The sequence below is a fragment of the Anarhichas minor genome, unplaced genomic scaffold (genome assembly GCF_050575085.1).
Source record: "Anarhichas minor isolate MPS153535 unplaced genomic scaffold, ASM5057508v1 ptg000027l, whole genome shotgun sequence".
Lineage (NCBI taxonomy): Eukaryota > Metazoa > Chordata > Actinopteri > Perciformes > Anarhichadidae > Anarhichas > Anarhichas minor.
Window position 1 is genome coordinate 23,065,804 of NW_027466473.1, and position 23,810 is coordinate 23,089,613.

Here is a 23,810-nt window from a genome sequence, read left to right on the forward strand (position 1 = left end):
AACTAAGTTGCATTTGCTTGAGCTGAGGCAAAGTGGATGTAATTGCTGCTGACCCTGATGATGGGAGCGATTGCTGGTCATTGAAGCGTGAAATACCAGCCAGGGTAGGAGATAGCAAATCTCAGGGAAGAGCGTGGAACTCGAAATCAGCCGGGACTGTAACAGCTGGAGATGGGGGGGGGTTTGAAGGGTATCCGTCCCCAAACTCTCAACCGATCCACACTCAATGTCGCTTGCGTGAGAAACACACGCGGTAGCCGCAGAGTGGATCTGTTCCCCGTTTCGATGATGTGTTCATGAAGCGTGTCGATATTCACAGTGACAGCGACAATAACAGTGAGCGTCCTCGTCCCTTCAAAGCATGAAAAAACACGAGAGCAGTGAGCCGGAAGAACATCCCCCCCAAACAAACACCACCCATCGTCTCCGTCACTGCCCAGGTGATTTGAGGTCCGTATTCCAATCGAGTAGCCGCCAACCAGCTCGTGAGGCTCTGCGGCTAGTGGCCCTGGCACCGTTAGCGCTGTCAGCACTGTTAGCTGCGAGCCACCAACTCAGCTGTTGTCATGTTGAGAGCCAATAGATTTGCTCTGAATATCTTGTTAAGCAGCCTTTATCAAACCAGGCAAACGTTCTCAAATGTTTAATGTTTAGTTGGCATGAGACGCTTTGTGACTGCAACGATAGTGCAACAAATCAGACGTGTTTACAACAAGTCAGTCAAAGTTAGCAGGGAAGCTAACAAGCTGGCTTTAACAAGACACAAAATCAATATGATGGAACGGTGTTGAGGTGGTCAATTTCCAAGTCAAGCAATAGAACTTTGAGTAAATGTAGAGTATCTCAGTCAGTGGAGAAGAGATGTGCTCTCTGTCCTCTGCCCCCCTTTAGCTGAGGGGTGTATTTCACTCATAACCGTTGCCCAGAGAAGCTTTAACGCTGTAAAACATGAGCGGCAGCAGCCACACTGGGCCCAGGTGTTTGAGCGCTGTAAACACAAACCATTCCCCTCAACCTTCGTCCACACCCGAGGGGAGGCAGCACACATACAGCCGCGACACCAGGAGGCGGGCAGTGAGGGTGTTGGAGGACCTGTTGTCAGTTCCAATTGGTTTGCTCTCCCACACCGAGCTCTCTGAAGTCCACTACGGCAGGGAGGTGGTTGGGGACAGATAGGGACGGAAAGGGAGAGACAGTGTTTGTTGAAGGCTGAGCCGCTTCCACATCCTCGGTCTGCCTGTTTCATTAGGCCTCAATTAACTGCAGCACATGATAAGGGGAGGGGGAGGAGGGGGGGGGGGCGGGCATCGATGCTTGCTGTGTACTTAAGTGGGCTTCAGTTGGAGTTACAGATGATGCTGCTTTCGCACTTTGTCGCACTACTACGATGCTACTCGAAGCCTATTTTACATCACAGGACATGTTTTTCAATACTCTGGTTGTGACAGTGGATGAGCCCCCCCCCCCCAAAAAATAAAAATGGCATTCGCTGCACAAAAGGCACTCAGTGATGTTGGGCTGTGAGAGCAGAATAACTACACGAGCCACTCGAAGCCGAGCGATCCTCTGCCACTCGCCACGAATACAGTTTCGACGCCTGCGTCTATCTCGGCTTAGTGGGACGGAATAATTAACCCCCTTTCTGGTGACATGTAGCAATTTCCTTAAGTAAATGAAGTGCTAATATTCTCAGCAAATGCATTCAGACACCTTGCTGGGCTTAGGCTTGTTGCCTGGTAACACTGTTTTTTAAGAGAATGGTGAATCCTGGTTTCGTGTGAAGGCGATACGTTTCTGAATTCATAATCCCACATTATCTGATAACAGGAGAGCAGAGTGAGCCCACTCGGTGTGATCCGTGATAAATCATCGAGGTGGAATTATCAGGCTTATCTTAATGGATCTTAAAATGTTTCAGGAAAGTGTCGCCTTCTGCGCATTGGTTGTAAATACAGTCGGTTTTTATTGGCCTATCACTACGGTGAACCGGACAGAAGCAATCAAAGCATTACCAACTGTGAACTTCTTTATTGTGATTAACAATTTAACCTTAAACTCTTCAATTACAACGGAATAAGACTAAGAACATTGCGGTGACTCAGGTTGTAAAACACGACATACAGCAGAGGATGCGCTTCAGTCTGACAGCTTGTGTTTGGGTTCACTTTTAAACTGGTGTACAATCAGTCGAATGTGTTTTGGACTCGTGACTTCTGTAGTCGTTGTGTACCAATCACACATTTATTTCTGTACAGTCTGCAGCCTCTATGGCTGGGCTGCAACGACAGGGATTCATCTTTAAACCAGATTATATTAACTTTAAATCATGTTGCACCAAACTTTAAAACGAGCTTAGAATAAAGAAAGAATACATTTTAAAAGTCTCTTTAGACATTAGATCTAATTCTGTTGCATCAAAACTTTTAACTCAAATGTGATCCAGGATTAACTTTAAACTCACACTGAGGAGGGTTCACTGATGGCTGCCTAATCAAGTTAAAGTGCCGGTGACAGACGCATGATGCTGTTGGTTGAAAGCTTACATAAGCACACGTCATATCTAGTTTTACAGGAAGACAAAATGATTGGATTTTGATATAAAAATACAAAGAAATTGTATATACGTGATATAATATATATTTTAAATAGGTGCACCGTATGACTGGGGATGTGATCGAAAAGGGTTGAAAAGCCATTTTTCATTTCAACCCAATTGAGTTTTATGATGCTGCTGCTGACTCTCTCCCGAGGTACCGGTTCAGCATGGAAGCTGTTATGGAGCTGAACAGGAAGATTGGGCCAACACACAAAAGTTTTTTTGTCCTTACTCTGAAAAAAGTTTTGTCCTTACTGTGCCGTTTTCTGCGTTTGTTTTATAAAATCTTGAATTATTCAGCCATATTGCTCCATTACAGTGTTTCTCAAAGGAGGAGAAGTTCATTAGTAGCGTTCGGCTAACTAACTAACTGACCTTTAATTAGAACTGATCTCAGACTAAATGAAGCCTTGTTGGTGCAACCCGGTTCATATGTTTTAAACTTAACAACACGCTGATTCCTCTCGCTGTGTGCCGTAATACTCAGCTGTTGGACTCTATCATACCGTCTCACCTCGCTGAGTGCTACGAGTATCCGCTGCTCGGGGCAAATGGGTGATTTTCTTGGCAGAATGATTTTTGCGCTGACACCGTCTGATCCCCAAACGTGGATCTCAGTGGATTAAAGAGCTGATTCAAATGCGGGTTAGACTATCAGCCTTCCAAGGCCCTGGCAGGTATCGTACAGTACAGGCGAATGACAGATCACATGTCAGGATGGCGTGTGAGGGGGAGCCGAGTGGAGTCGTGGGTGTTTCTCCTCGGGGGGATTTATGCCGTATCACATATCATAATCACCGCCATTACAGAGACTTTTTTATCGTAATTCTGAAATGTTAAAGATTAATACATGTGCTTAGAGTCAAAGTACAGGTGGTGTACATGTACTTAGCACAAGGAAAAACAGGCCTTCAGGGCGATTGCTCCACTCACAGGAAACAGTGAGAGAATGGCTTGTGAGGCCAAATGAGTCATTTCGTACTCAATATAACTCCATCAATGGGTTATTATGTTTACATGGATGGCACATTGATACGCCACTGAGAATTCTAGATTCTTATTGGATGACAGGTTTCCAATAATTTCTTGTAACGGACGGAGTAACCAGACAGCGTTGGCGCAGGTGTTTCTCTGTTATAGTGATGCTCTAAATGAGCTTTGATGAAAGCAACAGCCTGGAGTTTGTGTTGTTTAGTTTGCGTGACCATTAAAAAAAATAGATGAGTAGCTTAATGATAACCACATTCATTTGATCTCTGCTTAAGGTGAGGACACAAAGCTGCTAGTCTGCGGCTTTCAGGAGCAGCTGAAGAAAATTCAAGCGCAAATGTGGCCAAAACGGCAAAGAACACGAAGAGATCAAAATCCCTTTTGTTGGGTGTTATCTATTCTGTTTAAATAATCCATGATCAGGAGGTCAGATACAGAAAAATAAAAGACGAGGGAGGAAGAAAGTACTTCTTCTACACCAACACCTCTAAGAAAAGGAAAAAGGGGAAGCTGCTTACGTCAACACTATCGTTTTGTGCGTGTAGTCAGTTTCACTCTGAAATACTTTTCACATCAAAATTAGTACAACAACACATTTGCACTTCAACACACGTCACACAGCACTGTGCCGGAAAAGTAGTGCCGATGTCTCCCCGGCTGTGATGCTTCCAGCATGAACACTGCAGAGTCATTTGCCACAGAATTGAATGCCGATTGTAACCTTTCCCACTGGAGACACAAGCCAGATGTTGGTGGATGTTAGTGGGTTCTTTGTCCAGTGGGAAAGGGGCCTTAGGTTCGGCTTACCAATAAAGCCTCTTTCCCACTTGACAAAAAACCCATTAACACCAACTAACATTTGGCTTTTGGCTTCAGTGGGAACAGGGATTTTATAATTCATCAAGGTCAAAATGTACACGTTGGGGTCATCTTACCCCACTGATCTTTAACCTGTTACCACCCGACGGCCAATCAGAGAGCGGGCATTTTCCATGGATACTAATCATCCTCAACAACCTATACAATACACTGACCCCTCTTTCTGACTAAATAATTTAGTACATTAATAATAATGAGCAGAAAGTGAGTACTTAAGCAGTATATCAATTATGCCCTCATGTATTTTTTTAAAGGAAAAAACATATTCTCCGTCACCATCAGTCTAGATTGCTTTAAATATACACGAACCTGTCAAGTTGTAGATCCTGGGTGTCAAATACCGTTCAAATAGCCTCCACTCTGTGGGCTGGAGTACTCAGTGATTATTGCAGTCCTCAAGCGTTGCTTTGTGGGTGGGTAGAGAGCTAATGGAGGCTCTATTGACGGAGAAGCAATTAACTGTGGTCAATACGGATTCTAAGTTGTTGAAACTTCCTGTAGCGCCTCTCTTACACTCCACTCGCTGCTAATGAGGGAAGTAAATAATCATGCATCTGGTTTGTAGTGAGAAATATCACAGTTGTTTTCCACCTGCATCCTATTTCTTTGTTTTTTCATTATTTATGAATATTCCTCTGATAACATAACTTAATATTACACTGGTTAATTACTCATATGGGGATTGTGGCACCATCACTAAAGAGTAAACAAACCCCGGTTTTACGCATATTATCTAGTTCAGTGTTCCCCAATTTTTGTTTTCTGGGGACACACTTTTAAAAAATGACAACCCACCATGTTCCAGGTAACAATAGGCCATATCTATAAATGCTCAAACTAATATGTGTTTAAATATGAACCTTCCTCACCATCTTTACAGACATTTGCACATCATCTGATATAATATCTTGAACAGGTAAAAAGTCATTGAGAACAGATCTACGTTTGATGTGTTGTTGAAAACATCTACAAGATAAATACTTTAAAAAAGAGACAAAATAAGTGGATTTAAAGTGAGTTAACAGGCTCTTATCTCTTCCCTTTCATCAGTTAGGTAGCTACAATTATCAGAATACAAACATCCAGACTCCTTTATGTGGCCCAAAGTTGAAATAAATGTTAAATTAAAGACTATGGAAGAAATTCTGCTCATTTATTTAGCCACTAGAATATAAACTCCTGCGACCCGCATGTGGTCCCGACCCGGTGTTTGGGAATAACTGCCATTTAAATCCTGGTTGTAACGACATAGAAAACAACCACGGGAAGTAAAGTAGGGCTGAGTTGAACCGTTGGGGCTGATAATGGTCTGACCAAGACCCCGTTTGTAAAAAATAAATTTTAAAAAACAACAACTGATAGAGGAGCCTCCAAGCCTGATCCTGAAATAACAGCAGTGCTCCGTCTGTCCTGGTCCCTCTGCTGCGGGACGCTTTCTTCTGCTACAACAAGAAGAATTGCTTTCTTAAACAAAACACTTCCCACAGAGGAGTAAACAAAGAGAATTATGTTTCCTGGATATGGTTAGAAATTCACTTCATCCAGACTATTCTAACAAGGACTGTATGCCCGGTTCAACTGGGTTGTTCATTGCTACCAAAGCAGACCAAATGGTTTGAGGACGCACCGTCCGCTCTCCTTAAAATGTAAAAGATGGGAAAAAAAGAAAAGCAATGAGAGTTCACGACTCGGTGCAGAGCTGTGAGGCTGGAGTGCTAAACAGCCATTAAAAGAGCATGGGAGGGCAAAGCAAATGGCCATTACAAATCTGTCCTCGTTTGCTGGGAGCCATCAGTTTTGAGGAGTGTGCTCAAAATGATTCTAATTTAAATCAGCCGAACATAACAAGCTTCCAGCAGCAGGAGACCTCCGCTCTGGAGCCCACTCCTCCCCCGAGAAGAACAAAGAGAGGAGATAAAAGAAAGAGAAGATTTCACACGTGGTGGTGTGATGAGCTGGGCTTCACTGCGTAGGGGGAGGGTGGGGGGGCGGAGGTGTTGCAGTCAGTCCTGCTGCATGCAAACTGTTGTTACAGATGATACTGACCACATATGCTATTTGTACTTGTTAGACAGCACCCGGTGTTATTAAAGAGATACAGCAGAAATAGTCAGGGGGCAAGAACCCCCCACAAGAACCCCCCACTCCATTAAACATCCTCCACTACAGCACTCATCATGTTTACAGAGGGAACGGCCCCCACTGGAAATGTTACGCCGTAAACTTCCTTCATCTAGAGGTTGCAATGTATGGAGCTGGAGTCACAAAGCATTTCCAAAAGCCGGTACGGAAACATTTCACACATTCTAAACTATGTTTGACGTTAAAAAATGTCCATAAAGAAATCGTTATCACAATTTAACCTCTTGAGTGCAGCGGCCATCAGAAACAACCTGTCAAGGTTAAGAAACCTTGACTTTCTGCATTGTTATGACCTGGCAGGAGCTTCCATTGACATATTCTGGTAGAAAAGTTCTAACATCATTTCACACGTGATCTCATCCCTACGCATCATATTTGGCCACTTGGGTAGAAGGTGTCATTATAATGTCATTATAATGTCATTATAGGCGTCATATGCCTTTTGATTGGTATCTTGACGCATGTGGTTGTAACTTGGAACTTCGTCTCGAAGTTGATGTGTTTTTTAAATGGCTTCCACTCCGATCTCCCAATCCAAAGGAAATATCCCATTGGATCTTTGTCGAGGGAACCAGGGCGATGCTAACTTCCAGGTTTGACTACAAACATATGTCATCCCTGCAGCACTCTACTCTACTCACCTAACATCAGCATCACGCGACATGTGACATAACTTCGCCAGTAAAAATAACTCAACCTTTGGTTTTCACAAACAGTACCGTATTTTCCGCACTATAAAGCGCACCGGATTATAAGGCGCACCTTCAATGAATGGCCTATTTTAGAACTGTTTTTATATATAGGGCGCACCGGATTATAAGGCGCACCTTCAATGAATGGCCTATGTTAGAACTGTTTTTATATATAGGGTGCACCGGATTATAAGGCGCATAGAATAGAATAGCGTCGTAAGCGTGTCTCTTGAAAGGTGCCATTTTGGGGTCTTTATACACACAAGTGGTGTTGGACTAGGAGTAAGCACAGTACCGGTGTTTACCGCGGTGCGGCTTTGTAGTTTACCAGTCGTACTGAAACATTTTGACAGAGCGCCGTGTACAACCAGTATGGATCAACCAATTAACCAATTGATCCATATATAAGGCGCTCCGGATTACAAGGCGCACTGTCGTTTTTTGAGAAAATTAAAGGCTTTTAAGTGCGCCTTATAGTGCGGAAAATACGGTACATGAACTCTGGTCCCCTGAGTGAAAGGCCCGTCCACCACCACTCTTTACACATCGACCGGTACTCAGGGGCAAGACGCTTCGCTGGTTGCACAATGCCTCAACCTCATCTAACGTGATGAGCAAACATTAACAAAACCACCAACTAATGTGGGCCTTCTCTATGCCTGTCTGTATAGATCTGTGTACATGTAAGTATATCAATCAGTACATGCATGCCAACACGTGCATATGACCATGAGGCATGTTGTCATAGAAGAGGTATGATTACATGAGTACAGCTCCTGCAGCGTGGTATTTACCAACAGCTGGCATTCACAGAAACAGTGATCTGGCCGGTCTCATAGCTACGGGTTAGTCCACCTGGGAAATATTGCAGAAGGCCTTGCGGAGTCCTGCAGTGTGTTGGCCAGCCAAAGGTTGCCTTCATTTCAAATTCTCCTTAAAATCCAAGTGTCTATATGTCAACTGGACTTCCAGCTTCCTGAGCCGAAAAACACAACTTGACGTCAAATTCCACCGGAGACTCTTTCAATCCTGTGACATGAAAGGAAAGTGAAAACAAGCGGTTGTCCTTTTTCCTGTGATGGGAAAATTTGAATTTCAGGCGACGCGACCGCTCTTGTGATTGTTTGGCAAAACACTTGAACAATGTGCTACATTGGCGGGCGGGCGGGCGGGCGGGGAGTGCCGTGCATCGAGTTCGAAGCTCTCTGCCGCTGGAGTACCTCGCTGCAGATGCCACAGTGAAGGTTTCGCTCTTTCAAAGGAAAACGTGATGAGAGTGAAAAACAAACGTGTCGGGGCATATCGTGCCACCGGAGGGAAGTGGAAAAACCAATGCATTTACAGTCATTAGATTAGCAGTCCTGGATGGCTGCCATGTTATATGAATATGCATCAACCCAATTCTTCCATTGAGATTGGCTTGTTTCCCATGTGCTCCCAATGCATTATCTGACCCATTATTCCTTCAGCATTGCTCTCGTTGTGCTGCACAAAGAAGACAGAAGAGAAATGCTGCCAAGGTGCATTTATTTTGGCACAGAGCAGCATGGCTCGGCCCTCCATCCGCCATCATGAATACTGCCTTCTGCTTCACTCCTCCCTCTCAGCTCTGTTGTGACTTCCAGCCATCCAGTGTTTACACTCAATACATGGCTGTGACTACATGTGGAATCGCAAATCCATGTTAACATGTTAACAGCCTCAAACATGAAAGTTGCTTTTGTTCTCTCTGGATCGATACGAAAGCAGGAGCTGAGACTCTGTTCTCCTTGTCTAATAACCCGCAAGGACTTCAAGTCCCAAGAATTTAATGAAACTGCACACGACCTGAAGAGTCTTGCTCCCAGCACCGCAGTGCATCTCTTGATCTTTTGTGTACAGGATTTGAGGTGCAGCTTTGCAAATAACAGCTGCAAAGAACACTCACTAAGGCACAGAGAGAGCATCATTAAAATCAAAAGTGTAGCTGTGGTGGGAAGATGCAACTTCTCCACACCACTGCCTCCTTTGAAACTGTAGCCTACTGGGCAGTACAATCCTTCACGCTGGGTAGAGCCGTGTCCATTACTACGGATTGGTTTGGCAAATCTCTTGGCAGGCATCGCAAAGAAGCAGAAAGAAGAAGGGAGGGTGCAGATAGGAATAAAACCTCGCCAATTTCTGTCTGTGACAACATGAAAGTGGGAGGGACAGGTAAATGGAGGCGGCCTGCAGTGGAACATATGGCTTATCTTAGTCTTGTCCCCGAAACCCATAAAAGGTTTTGAAGATAACCACATAAGGCTGTGTGTGTTGGAGGACGGCTGCTTTGAGCAGGTAGAAAATGATCTAATGGGGGAGGGGGGGGGGGGACAGAAATCTGATGCTGACTGAGAAATGTGATAACCTCGCAGGGGTGGACGCCTCACTACCTGCCTATCAACCTACACATATCCCCCTCCTCAGACTTTCCACATTATTGCATTCCCCACACTGCATGTCATCCAATCATGAACCGAAATCTGCTACGAGATGAAAAAAGCAGCCGAGAGTGAGCGCACTCTGCCACTCGTTTATTTCCTGAGTAAAGTTATGCAACCCCCGTTTCAGCGGTGCAAAGCGGCAACACTTCCTTACACTCAATAACTGATTACAGCGCATTTAGCAGCAGCGTCTGATGAATTAATCAGTCTCTCCGAGACACGTGGGCTAATTTGATCCACTGTTAATGCAGAACTACTGTTAATCTGGTTTTTCTTGTATTAACGGCTCATTTTGTATTTGTGTTGGACTCATCTGTCCGTAGAGAGTCGCTCCACATATCTAACCACTAGAAGACAACATGTTGCTCACGGATGGATCATAACAGAATACATTCACCGTCTGATTGGATGAAGATGTTAATGTGAAAAATGTAAAATAACATTTGAAGCGTTGATGAAGCCTCGGCCAGAAGCCAAACCACAGATACATCGAATGTCATCGTTTTATATTCGGTCAGAGCAGGTGACGTAGCATGTTGAGCAATCAAGCCGTTATTGAAAGATACGACGAATAATAACGAGAATAACGAGCAAGAAAGTCCACTAAGGGCTGGGGGGCGGGGTCAAACAAACAGGACGTTAACCCAGGAGACCGCTGTTTGTGTCTCCCTGAGGTTTCTTCCTTTTCTTTTTTCCTGTTGAAGTTGTTTGTGGGGGGGGAGGGGGGGGTTTCCTCCAAGGATAGAGGATATTATACACTGTGAAGATTGTAAAGCCCTCTGAGGCAAATTTGTGATTCGTGGTATTGGGCAATACAAATAAATTGACTTCATTGTTGGTTGTTCCACTACGTTGTTCCGCTACATTGTTCCGCTACGTTATCCTTTAATACAACACATGATCTTTTTTCTAACCATGACCAAGTAGTTTTTGCATCGTTAACCATGAAGCGTTGTGCGTTTCTGCACGCATGAAACGAGGCTGATATGAAATGTATTCATGAATCATATTTGTGACATTCAACGTATCCCGCGGGTCGCAGGAATGTACAATGCCAACGAAGCAGCTGTAAAAAAAGTTCAAAGTTTCTGTTTTTATTGCACAATTACCAACCCATGAAGGATGCAGCTTTTAGTGTTGAGTCACAAATTATAATTCAGAGAATTCGAAGCATAATTCCTCCCATATTTGTTCTCTGTTAGCATCATCTGGACTATTAAATAACACGCAAACACGTCTTGCCGACACAGTCAAATACCACAGAGACTCGACTACAGACTTGTGAGAAATACATCTGCATTCCTGGAGAGATGTCAAAATATTTCACAACTTGAGCGGCAGCACGACACGTTTCCTGGGAGGCGAGGACTGAACATGTAGCTGTCCAGAAGAAAACAGAGAAATGTGTTTGGAAAGAGAAGAAACACATTTGGTGATTGAAAGATTTGCAGTTTCATTTGGAGCGCGGCGAAATGAATTTACAAAGATAAAACGTAAGCTTGTGCAGTCAAATGAAAAAGACATTTCTTTATACCTGAGCACTGCTTGTTTGATTACCTTGGAAGTGAAGAGCTCTGAGCTTTTGTCAATTTGTGTCTCAGACTCCCTCCATGAACCATCGCAGTCTGCAGGAGGATTTGGAAATATTCAAATATGCTTAAAAGAAATCCTCAGGTCTGCCTGTGGTTATCCATCTGTCAGACAAACAGTTTGATCAACTGACTTCCCAAAGCATGAGACCTTTCTGAGCATGTGAGTTGAATGTAGCAGAGAAGAAGTTCATAACATGAAATGAATGTGAAATGAAGATCTGCATGTGTCACCAATCGCTGACACATGCAGCGGCTCTAAGATTACAGCTTTCATGAGAACAATGAAATGCCTTACATCTCTGTTTTCATTGCCTTCTGTACGTTAGAACCAAACGAAAGAACTGAACAGAAAGCTCCAAGGAACAGCACTCCGTAGCACGATACATTATATTAATTAAAACATGATTAATGAAAGCCATTCAGACTATAATAAGGGCTGCACGCTGATACTTGGCAGTGGGAATAGACGATAAGGATGAAATGTGCAATTTTCTCCGCAAACATAGGGTTTAAAAAATTGTGAAAAGCGTATGTGAAATGGTTTCCCCAAAAATGAGCCAGAGCACATCACAAAGCCCAATTAACAGGGTCAGAGGTAGTTGACTGAAGTTTGATGAAGTGGTTAATTGGGAAAACAGGCGCTGATTAAACCGTCTTCTGCAGCACTTTCAGAACACTGGCTGTGTTCACAAATGTGGATATTACCAGGCTGGAGCAATGGGATGGAAAAGGTATGGATATGCACATATAGCATGTGTAAATGCCTAATGACTTTACAGCTGTGTACTTGACCCGGATGACCGTTGTGGGTTTGGGTTGCGTTCAATAGAATGTCTAACTTAATTGGTTGTGCTTGGGTTTGTTTGTGTGAAAACCAAACCAACAGTCAGCGACTTGCTGAGCATACTAAAAAGCCCTCGGTAGATATGGGCCTAAAGTAAGAGTCTGTCATGCGCATACACTAGAATTACCTAAACAAAGTTACTCCGCTTGCCTATTCAAGGTTAGAGAAAGGGCTGAATTACTTTAGTAGTAGCCAAGCACTGGAACAAACCTGCATAAATGTCTGCATTTCGCCCGGCGTAGAAAGCTGACACATGCAACTTTCTTTAAGCATTAAAAAACTAACTCGAGCTCAAAACAGCCCATTTCATTAAAATCTTGGCACACACAGCATATCCCGCCTTTTGTGACTTGTGCCAATGGCTTTCCAGAGGGGACCCACACTTATTAAAGATCACAATGGTAAATACTCCCCCCCCCCCCCCCCCCCCTGCTGTTTGACCTCAAATAACGTGTTCACGGTTAAGAAAGAAGGGAAGGAAGGAGAGGAAGTAGAAGTGGTGGTGCAGTCCAATACGGCCTAATGGAGAGGCTTCTCTTTATTATCGTCAAAGTGAAAGCATTTTGAGGCGAGCAAGACTCTCCCGACTCCCTCTCCTCCTTTATCAGAGCGTTGATCAACAGCGGCCCCCCCGCGTCACCAGATGTGTCGTGACAAGGCGGCCCAGGGCAAAGGCATCACTTCCCCGGTCATACGATCCGAACGCTGACTTTTCCCATCAAGGCAATCGGGAAAAGACGAGCCGACAGTGACGATGAGACGTGGGAACGTGGAGCGCAGGGAGGCCGCGGAGCTGGCGGGAAGCAGAGGCTGAGGTCAGGAAGTTGCGATGTTCCCTACGAGGCGCCAGCAGCCGATCTAGCTGCCGGGGATGAAGCCACTACTGCTGAATGTGGGTCACTCTCCCTGGCTTCCACTGCGCTTTCTCTCCTCCAGCCTTTATGTGGAGCGAGGGCATTTGAATACTGCATGTTGTACCCAAGGCTCTGGAGTACTGCAGTGTTTCCCAGAGCCTTGTACAGTGTACACCGATGAGAATAGTATGAATATAGTTTATGTGTTTGCACTGCAACGAGGCTCTTTACGTCAGACAAAATGTCAATGAGTCACCAAAATCTGCATCAGCAGCTCGTCACTGACTGCATTTACATGCATGCAGTGACCTGGCTGCTGTTTAAAGCTGACCCATTCATTTGTTCAATGATCTGTCAGATTGTAAAGCAGCAGACCACGAATGGATTACTGAACGGGCCAACCGGGGACAGGCCCAGGGGCCCAAAGTGTCAGGGGCCCCCCTGCCCTTCACCTACAAAATGTCACTCAAAGAGACACGAACCAAAGAGGAAGAGACACAAAATGACCCCAAAGAGACACATAACAACTACAAAGGGACACAACATAACTACAAAGAGACACATAACAACTATAAAGAGACACATAACAACTACAAAGAGACACAAAACAACTACAAAGAGACAAAATGACCCCAAAGAGACTCAAAATAACTACAAAGAGACACATAACAACTACAAAGAGACACATAACAACTATAAAGAGACACAACATAACTACAAAGAGACACAAAACAACTATAAAGAGACAAAATGACCACAAAGAGACAAAATATCACAGCGACATGTGTAATGACCAAGGTGAGACAGTGGTTAGGGTCTTCTGTATGTCTGTGTCTCATACACTGCCCATGCAGCAGACACAGCACGTTTGGCTCATTAAAATGACCTACTGTGTCAATTGTGTCATTACAATCACCATCAAACTACACTGTATGAGAACAAACCCTGGGAGCCTCAAGATTGACCACTTAATGTAGCGCATTTCCTCCATCTGACCCAGCCGGGACTCCAGCCAATCAGAAATCTTTTGACAGAACACGAGAAGGAGCTGAGTTATTACGCAGTATAGCGTTTATGTGGAGACAGTTTTAAGTAAATGCATAGGGAAAGCTGATGAGAAAAGGCTATCAGACATCACAAGTCGTTAGAATGATTCATCGGCTAAAGCTTTGTGTTTAGTGGGGAAATTGCTCATGTGTCCTTGAAGCTGTGACGGATCGTCCCATGAGCCACGAGTGACAGCAGAGTAACAAGACATGCTTATGTTTTGAAAATTTCCTGAGATTTATCACAGCATTTTTGCTAAAAAATAAATAAATAAAAAGCAAAACACAGCTGTCTGCTGCAGGTGGAAATTCGTGGGTGGGAAAACTCAAACGAGCTAATTTGCAACTCTCTGTGGGTTCATCACTATAATATAAGAGCCACGTCTCACATTATATCTATTCATTTGAGCAATTATGAATATAAAAAACATAAATACTGATTAGTGAAGCTTTACAAAACCTGAAGCGAAACGGCATCTAAAGCTGATTTTCATCACAGTATTCCCCGAGAGCCTCCGACCACTGACTGTGATTTGAACCGTTATTACACATGAGTTCTGTCGATAAGCCAGATGAGCGGGTCAAATAAAAACAGCCGACGACCTTTAAACCCTTTCTCACCCAAAGTGTTAGTGCTGTCGAAGTGGCCCCCTGTGAGAGCACTGATATTGTACCGGCGTCTCTGCTGTTGGTGCTGAGCAGTCAGCGTCATTCTGCTGCACTGCTCAGATATCACTTCTCATTAAAACGAGCGCATCCAGCGTTGCGACATTGAATCCTCCGTCCAAAATCAAAAAATATTACATTCTGTGCAACATGCTTGCATTTCTTTTTTTCCTGCAAAGAAGCACAAGTTGATGAGGAAGGACTGACTTCAGTGGCACGATACAGAGTGGTGTGTGGTGTGAGTGGTGAGTAGAAACTATTGCAGATGATGATATCCATAACAGAAACATCACTCTGCACGTTGACAAGCAGCCACCCATATTACTGTTATCGCATTGCCATGGTATCCAAATATGATGCGCCGCTACTCCCCATCTTGTAGCATGACACACACACACACAAAGTGGCACAAGTGGCCACATGCAGCTCTGCCCTCCGCCTGCCCGGCCCACGCCATCATCTGCAATAACAAGTCGCAGATCTTCAAAGCTGGACGAGTGCAAAGGAGAAAGACATTGCGAGGAGCGACAGAGGCAAAAGAGAGAGTCGGAGCAGGAAGGGAAGGCCTCCCGATTCATCTTTAGAGACGCCCCTTATTGCATCTTTAATCGTCTTCCTCGATGTGCTGGGACGACTCGACAGTTGGCTTCCAGAACTATTGAATTCACGCCCGATTGAGTCGAGTCACTCAGGAGGCTGGAAGTGGGCTTTTCTTCTCTCGGCCGCATCTCTTTTTTAAACTCTCCTGTTTTATCACTTCATCATTCTCCACCCCTGCGAGGGGCTCAGAGAGGCCGCCTGCCTGAGAAGTGCAGCGGTGAGCGGATGCTAACACGGTCAGCTAAATGTTTCAGGAGGCGGGGGGGATAAGACAAAGCCCTCCGCTTGTACTACAAAGCCTCGCTGTAACTTTGTCACACCACAATAGAAAATCAGAAGCATGACTGGCACATTCCCACAGCAACTCCTTTCTCTGACTTAAGGACATATTCTAGATCTAGATCTCAGATGAAGGCGTACGTCAGTAGACGTGAACAACACTGCGTTTTGTCGCTTTGTGAGAACAGAATATTACGACTGACACTAGCTCATACATCTTACAGAGGGGCGAGTCTGATGTAAATGTTGCTCTGACGGTGTGAAGACAACATGCTTGGCATTCCTGGGGGTTGGGAGTGGGATAATGAATGGTTAGCACTCTACTCTGGCTGCAAGGTGGAAGGACTGTGAGAATATCTTTAAATAAACACACAAATCGAAAACTATAGCATTAATTCAAGAATTAATTTCAGATTGCAGCTAATTTTTAGGAACAAAAATGACAACAGCTAGTGAGAAATGGGTTCGTGTGGTCTTTGTTTCAGCTTTTCAAAAGATTTTTGTGCTTAAAAATGTAAAATAGACAGATTATACGGTAGCTGTCCATCAGCCAATGAGTGCATTTGGATGTTTTTTACTTTCAAATAACTGATCACACCACAGTCAAGAAGTCTGCTTCATTTTGTTGAATCATTAAAGTACACAGAAGCGCCTTTTACCAGAAAAGCCAGTAAATTATTCTTGTTAAAAATAATCCTAATCACCGTTGTGTCTGTTCTGAACCATGTTTGAGACACATATCAGGTTTCACCACCATTTATATGCACTGCAACTATTATGAGACAATGGGCCCCTGGGCACAGACAGACACTTTTTGTTGCTGTTATGTGTCACTTTGTAATTGTTTTGGTCTTTTTGTAGTTATTTTTGTGTCTCTTTGTGGTGGGTTTGGTCTCTTGGTTGTTTTTCTGTAACTCTTTGTAGTTGTTTTTTGTTTCTTTGCAGTTATTTTATGTTTCTTTGTATTTGTTTTTTGTTTCTTTGTAGTTGTTTTATGTTTCTTTGTATTTGTTTTTTGTTTCTTTGCAGTTGTTTTATGTTTCTTTGTAGTTGTTTTATGTTTCTTTGTAGTCATTTTGAATCTCTTTGTAGATGTTTTGTTTCTCTTCGTAGTTGCTTTGGTCACTTTTTTGTCTCTTTGTAGTCGTTTCTTTGAGTTAATTTTAAATTTCTTCCTGGTTTGTACGACTCTCTTTGAGTGACATTTCGTAAGGGAAGACCGGTGGGGCCCCTGACACTTTGGGCCCTTGTGCCTCTGCCCAGTAAGCCCGTTCAGTAATCCATCCATGCACCAGTGCTATAAAATTACAAAGCAAAAGTCCAAAATAGCACTTGTTGCATCTTGATTAAACATGTTGGCATCGTTCCTTCTAAACTATTGATTTTCCCAAAGGATATGATGGTGAAATATGAAGTGTATGAACTCTTCCCGAATGTTTCAGGTGGAGAGACACAAACTGTTTCGCTGCTCAATGCATGTGTTGTAAACTGCTGTGGCCAGAGGCCCAGTGTATGAAATGAAACAATCAGAGCTGTGGCTGTAAAGATACAATAACATCTGTATTCACAAATGCATCAATATGATGTTATGAGATTCAAGGTTTTATTGAACAGCTATAAAGAATGAAGTCTTTACTTTCGCTGTAGGTGGAAGTTATCACTGTGGAAATGTCAAGTCCATCAACAGGGTCATTGTTTATGTGTTTAAGTGTTTTTAAATAATTCTGATAAGAATTACAAAAGGTGTGCAGGTGTTTGGGTCATAACCTTTAGAGGTTTCGGTTTATTAATAGTGATTCCTCCCACCGTGAGGATTCACTATTAATCATTTCTGCAGGGAGAATCTCTACACTGGTTTTTCCTTGGAGCTTATTGAATTATTGAGGCTTAATTAATATCCCGCTAATCTCAAAATTTCAGTCTGTAGGAGTTACGATTTCAACAATCATATTTACAGTGTGTTTCATCATCGTTGCTGAGTTAGTTGGTATTATTAGGTTCCTTGCGTTTCTCGTCTCCCCGCTGCCTTCACGCCTACGAGCAGAGAAAAACTTTCTTTCCTCGAGCTTTGTCGAGTGCAAATAATCATTTATTCTCTCACCCTGAATATTGTGTTGACAACGGAGGAGAGGAAAGTGCAGGGAGCGCAGCGCCGAGCTTCTTGTTCCAGCAGAGGCTCAAACTCAGAAATTTAACGTCGGTAAATATTATTTATTGTTACAGCTATTATGGTCCTTCTGAGACACAGAAAATACCACAGCCAGCAAATTGATTGCCACTACTGGTTGTCTGTTTGTAAGAGACTTTATAGACACTTGATGATTATTTGTTACCTGTTACATCCTGTCATGTCAACCTTTTATATTAGGTTGTGCATTTTCAAATGCTAGCTGACACACTGCAAATCAACTACAGCTGGTATTCCTGCAGACCTGATGAGAACTTAAAGCGGCTATAGTCTATATATTTTTAAAACAATGTATTAAATGATTTTATGCCCCAAAAATAAATCTTAAAATTTTTTATTTTCTTTCTTAAACTATGACTATTATACGTAATTGTATATTATTTGTATATTTATTTATTGACTTATTTTCCTTGTATGGTTCAAGTTGTACCATCTGAATGGTGTCATGGGTGAGGGTGACACACAAACAAACACACAACTTTCATCCAGGAGACCTCTGTTCATGTCCTACATGAAACTTAAAGTAAGAGTTGTTACTCAGTCAAGTTAACATCAACCACGCTAACCTAACTAAGTGGTTTTGTTGCCTAAACCTAACTACCTGTGAGTTTATTCTGAAAGGACGCTATGTATATAGCGAGTGCATACTGACATATCGTCCCTGAAAAAGACCAAAGCTGACTCTAGAGGGGCACGTAGAGCGCCATAGCTTGAAGCTCAGGAGCACTGGCCAGGCTGCAGTGTTTGACGTATTACTTTGAGGATGTGTTGGTGTCGTTAACGGCCACAGCAGGCAGCTGTTTGCAAAAAAAAAAGCTGTAAAAGTAAATTACACTATGTGTTCCAATCCACCAATAAACAGACAAACAGAGTTAGCGACTAGCTGGTGAACACAGTGGAACATTTAGCAGTTAAAGAGAGAGATTATCCTCAGGAGCTGGTGGAGACCAAACACAGAGCTAAAAGAGAGTTCTCCATGTCAACTACAATGCTGATCGGAGTTTGGAGTCGGGGTAATGGAGGAGTTTGCCCCCATGCAGGTTGATCCAGGCCTCATGATACTCCATCATATAGCTCGATATAATCAGTGTGCAATGTATGAATTAAATGAAAGCAGAGATTATGATTGTTCCTGAATGTACAGTATGCGCCCAAATACAGTTCTAATTGTGTAGTTTGATGGACTTTTGCCATCGATATGCTCATAAAACGAAGACATTTGCACAATGAGAACAAACTGCATACATTAACATCAAACAATTCTTTTTATTCCAGGATGACAGCAGTGAAGCAATGAATTCAAAGCTCATTTGAAGCTATTTCATGTAGTTAATCCCGGTTAATCGTATATGGTGTGATAGAATTTCATTTGATGAGCAAAGTTTTTGGATTTCAGTGACTTTTTTGCAGTGACTCAGTCAGTGGTAATATTGGTGCTCACGGTTTCTTCTCTTCTGTAGAACTGCATGAGCATTGAAAACCACAGTGTGCTGTAGCAATGCATTTCAACATGTGATCCACAGCCGTTACCTGTGCCTTTAAACGCAAATTATTCATACGATCCAGTCCTGAGAGGGAAAAAAGAAATGTGTGGAAGTTAAGCCACTACTTCAAAAGGTGAACCGCACAGTGCTGCTACACCTTAACTCGGTCTTCCACTTTTCTTCTATCTTACTTGACTTTAATTACTGCTGGCACATCACGGTGCTCAGCCAAGTAGAAATTAATGAGAAGGATGAAATATGTGATTACATGCTCATTTGACTCTTTGGACCTAAAATGAACATAAGTGGCCCTGCAGAGAATGTTGCATGAATCGGTATTACGTGACGCATGGCAACACTTGCATGCACAGTGTGATCATGCGCTTTTCTAAAACGCTGCAATTAATTTTGAGGCTGTGCAAAAACCTTTATCTAATTACGCTGCTTTTGAACGAGGCTGATTATTACGACTGTAATGAAGACACCCAGCGCTGTGATAATTGTGCCATTAATGGGGGGGCTATTTGGACACGCAAATCCTATATTTCTTATAAGCCCCTCCCACTGGGGACTGCACAAGATGCAGCATCCACACTGCGTGGAGAGAAATTGCGGATGTGTGGATATAATTATAAAGGGAGGTATAAGCCTGCAGTTCAAGACAGGAGGGAAATGACTAATGTTGGTTGAGGTCTGCCAGGAACCAGGCAAATCATTTATCCAGCTGTAACTCTTGTGTACATGATTGCACAGGAGCAGGAGAATCCTCAGACTGAGCTTCTGCTGTGCATGTATACAGCTTGATCACTACTTGTTTTTCAATGTGTGAGTATAAACACAGTAAATGGATGGAAACAGAATAAATTTGGAAGCAATCAGATTGGCAACACAAGAGTATGTCATCAGCATATGTTTTAAAGGAGACCTACCTGAGGGTGAACTGCTCCACAGTGGAGTTGGGCATCAGGTAGAGGAAGATTTTGAGGGTTTCTCCGGGCTTCAGGGGCTTCTCGGGCAGCCTGAGGAACATGTTCTTGTCCAACTGCTTGTCCACCAGCAGCTGCTCCTGGCTGGCCTGGTACAGGCTGATGCTCCCGATGCGCAGCAGGGGGTGCTGTGACAGAGGCTCTCCCCTGGAAACACCACCACCCCTATGACCTGAGCCCTCAATGCACTCCCCATCCAGACTGGGCCCGTGGAGCGTGTAGTAGAGCTCCGCCTGCAGGGTCTCGCTGGTGAGCCCATCCAAGAGCCCGTCGGTGGAGCCTTTCCTCCGACCAAGCGGGGCCACGTTGGTGTTAAACCAGGACGGGGGCAGGTCCAGCTGGGCCAAGCACTGCGCCAGGTTGCCTTTCATGCGGCAGGAGGTTTTGATTTCGCGGACGTCCCGGAAGGCGTGCAGACGGACGCAGGGCAGCTGGTCCTGCGCTTTGAAGTCATCCCAGTCGCGGCCGGCGATGTAGAAAAACACCTGGACCGTAGGGTTGTTGGAGAAGACCCGCGCCTGGACAATGAAGGCCCTCACCTTCCAGTTGACGGTCAGCTGGCCAGGAATATCCAGCGGGCTGGCTGGCTGGAGCAACTCCTTGGACAGGGCCTGGTCCCGGGCAAAAGGCCCGAAGGTTATGTTGATGGCGGGGAGGTCTTTTGTCTGGAAAACCACGAAACTCTCAGAGCGCTGCAGCGGGTGTCCAGTGCTCGGGCCTCCGCTGCCCCTGCCGCCGCCAAATGTCTGTCCTGTGATCTGAGCCTCCCGCAGGAAGAAAGCCAGTTGTGCATTGGACATTTTGAAGTTGGCGGGGAGGTACACATTGGGTGGCGAGGGACTGGCGGTCACCGCTGAGGAGCTGAGGAGAGCATCGGAGCTGGTCGGAGAGATTTTACCTGCAAGAGCTGTGAAGAGAAGAAGGAGAAGAAAGAGGTCAAACCTTTAAAATACAGTCTCTTTTTTTAAACAGAAAGAGATAATTAAAGATATAATATGAGAGGAGGGGGGGGGGGGGCAGTGAATCAAAACAATGAACGAGGTGTAAGAAGGAAGTCGCAGAGGTGTGCTCAGTCGGCCGCGGAGAGCAAAAGGCGAGAAGGTCAACACACACTAATCAGATGACAACTGGTCAATACATGCAAAGCATCCAGAGAACCGGCTGTCCGATGGAACAGGTCGGTCACATTGTCAAGGTGTGCGACACGTGATCTTTAACCGGCACCGTGACATCACACTCAACCAGTGTTTGGCTATTCAGCTATTTGAACTGCACATGACGAAGATACAAACTCGACACGGAGGCAAAGCTGAGCTTCAGACTAAGACTTGTGTTTGTATTTGAGGAGCACACACACTTGTTATCCATCGCATTGCACTTGAGAAAAACTGGTCAACATAGCTCAACACCCAAGTTACGACAGCAAAATCAAAGTAGGGCAAAATCACCGTGGAACAAGCGGAATAAATGTGACATACTTATCAAAATTACCCAGAGCTGAGCACAAAAACAGAGTTGCCTGTCCCTATGGTCCAAATCATAGATTAAAAGTCCCATATTCCAAATGGTTTTATCATTGAAATCGTATCCTTTGAATCTGAAAAAAAATAAAGATCAAGAGGCTCTTTTTGAATTCCTGCAAAAAGGAAAGCCTCTTCAAAAGGTTTGTTACTCAGCTAGAACTCCACAGAACATCTTTGTCATGAGTTGCAAAAGAAGAATAAATGAGGGTTGTAAAAAAAAACACAAAAAGAAAGAAAGGAAAAGAGATATGCTCCAGCAGTTCTTCACTTGGTCATGTTCTTGTATCTGGCTACAAAGGTTCCCTCGAGCTTCTTGAACTTGTGCTCGTCTGATTCACCGTGGCTTAGGTCTCGGTTTGAGAGCGGTTCAGCCCCACGCAGCAGCTCCTTCAATCCCAGACTGAGCATGGCTCCGGGGCGGACCGTGACAGACAGCAGAGCCTCCTCCCGGTTGGTGGGCTGTACGGGAACTATAGACAAAGCCTATGACGCCGCCCCATCTTGCCACACCTAGTCTCTAGTCTATAATCACCATTTGAGCTCCTGGTCTGAGCTAAGACACACAGCCCCCAGAGGACTCAACTTACACCCCACACACTCGCACACACTCACACACACACACGCCGACACACATATGGAGGCGAAAGAAATAACACTCTGCAGCTCGATTCATCCCCTCCCTCTGGACGTGTTGAGACAGACCCATATGTGTGTGTGCAAGTTTGTCTATAAGGGCTTTGTGTGTGTGTGTGTGTGTGTGTGTGTGTGTGTGTGTGTGTGTGTGAGAGGTGGGGCGGGGGATGGATGTATTGCTTGAATGCCCCTAGGCAGAGAGGGAGAGTAAGAGAGTGAGAAGGAGAAGGGGAGAGATTAGGTAAAGATTATTGATGAATTAGCCTAGCTCTCCTTCCCTGCTCCTCCCCCCCCCCCCCCCCCCCCCCCCCCCATCTCCTCCTCCTCCCCCATTTTGTCTGCTTCAGCCCCATGAGAAATCCATGAGAATAAGGGGATACCGGTGGCCGGAGGGGGAGGGGTATCAGGACTGCCTTCCTTGCTTCAGCTCACATGTGCCTGGAATTCCCATAATAAAAGAGAGGGGGGATCCATGGATGTGTGTGTGTGTGTGTGTGTGTGTGTGTGTGTGTGTGTGTGTGTGTGTGTGTGTGTGTGTGTGTGGCCCCATAAACTGAATGGCAAACAGTGGGGGCAACAAAAGATGAAGCCACAGCCGGGAGAAACATCCCGCACTTACAAATGAGCAGTCGTAGCCATAGAGAAGGCTGCAGGAACTTTACTGATTAGAGGAGCTACTTAGAGGCTGTCTAGTCTTTATCGACCAAAAGCTCTCTACTCGCAGGAATGTGTGTGTGTGTGTGTGTGTGTGTGTGTGTGTGTGTGTGTGTTTGGAAAGCAGAGTTGCTCTTGCCTTGATCAACATTAAAAGCGACAAATATGCACAGCAATTCACAAACTTCCTTAAGCTCCTCCACCAGAGCGCCATCTGCTTCATTCTCCCGGGTCCAAGCACGGAGCCGCCGCTCGAACCTCCCACCGTCACTGTATATTCTACCAGTCACATGGCAGCCCAACAAAACCGAGGGACCAATCCTCGCCTCAGGGCAAGATACGATACGGGCCTCACATGTGAGGATATACAGGATGCCTGCCAATGTTAACATCAAAGCTCTACGTGGTTTCACTGCTGCGTGCAGAAAGTGAGAAGATATTGGAACAGCAGACCACTTTGCTCGATGTCTTGCTGTGACTTCCGGCGGCGGCAGCCTAGAGCGCCGAGAAACCTTGAATCCCCGGACCGGCTGTGACTTTCAAAAGTGAACGCGCAAACGTTTTCCCCTGCCTCCGAAAACTGTTGTTCGAGGTGTCCTTGAGCAAGGCTCTTAAAGAAATGTGTCTCCATGTGTTCCACAAGCACCTGCTGATGGCCAAACAGCCCGAAACAAAATGGTTTCCAGCTTGCTGCTGTTTT

At 44.5% G+C, this 23,810-nt stretch overlaps 1 protein-coding gene across 1 annotated transcript in view; it reads right to left on the bottom strand.

Moving 5' to 3' along the window:
• tmem132e (transmembrane protein 132E) overlaps nucleotides 1–22,377 on the bottom strand; it is a 95,262-nt gene extending 72,885 nt beyond the window's left edge. The window contains exons 1-2 of the mRNA XM_076101865.1: nucleotides 21,779–22,377; nucleotides 20,244–21,207 (exon numbers count right to left, since the gene is read on the bottom strand). Of these exons, the coding sequence (XP_075957980.1) occupies nucleotides 20,244–21,207; nucleotides 21,779–21,857 (1,043 nt within the window). The 5' untranslated portion in view covers nucleotides 21,858–22,377. The remainder of the gene's footprint in view (nucleotides 1–20,243; nucleotides 21,208–21,778) is intronic.
• Nucleotides 22,378–23,810: the final 1,433 nt, after the last annotated feature.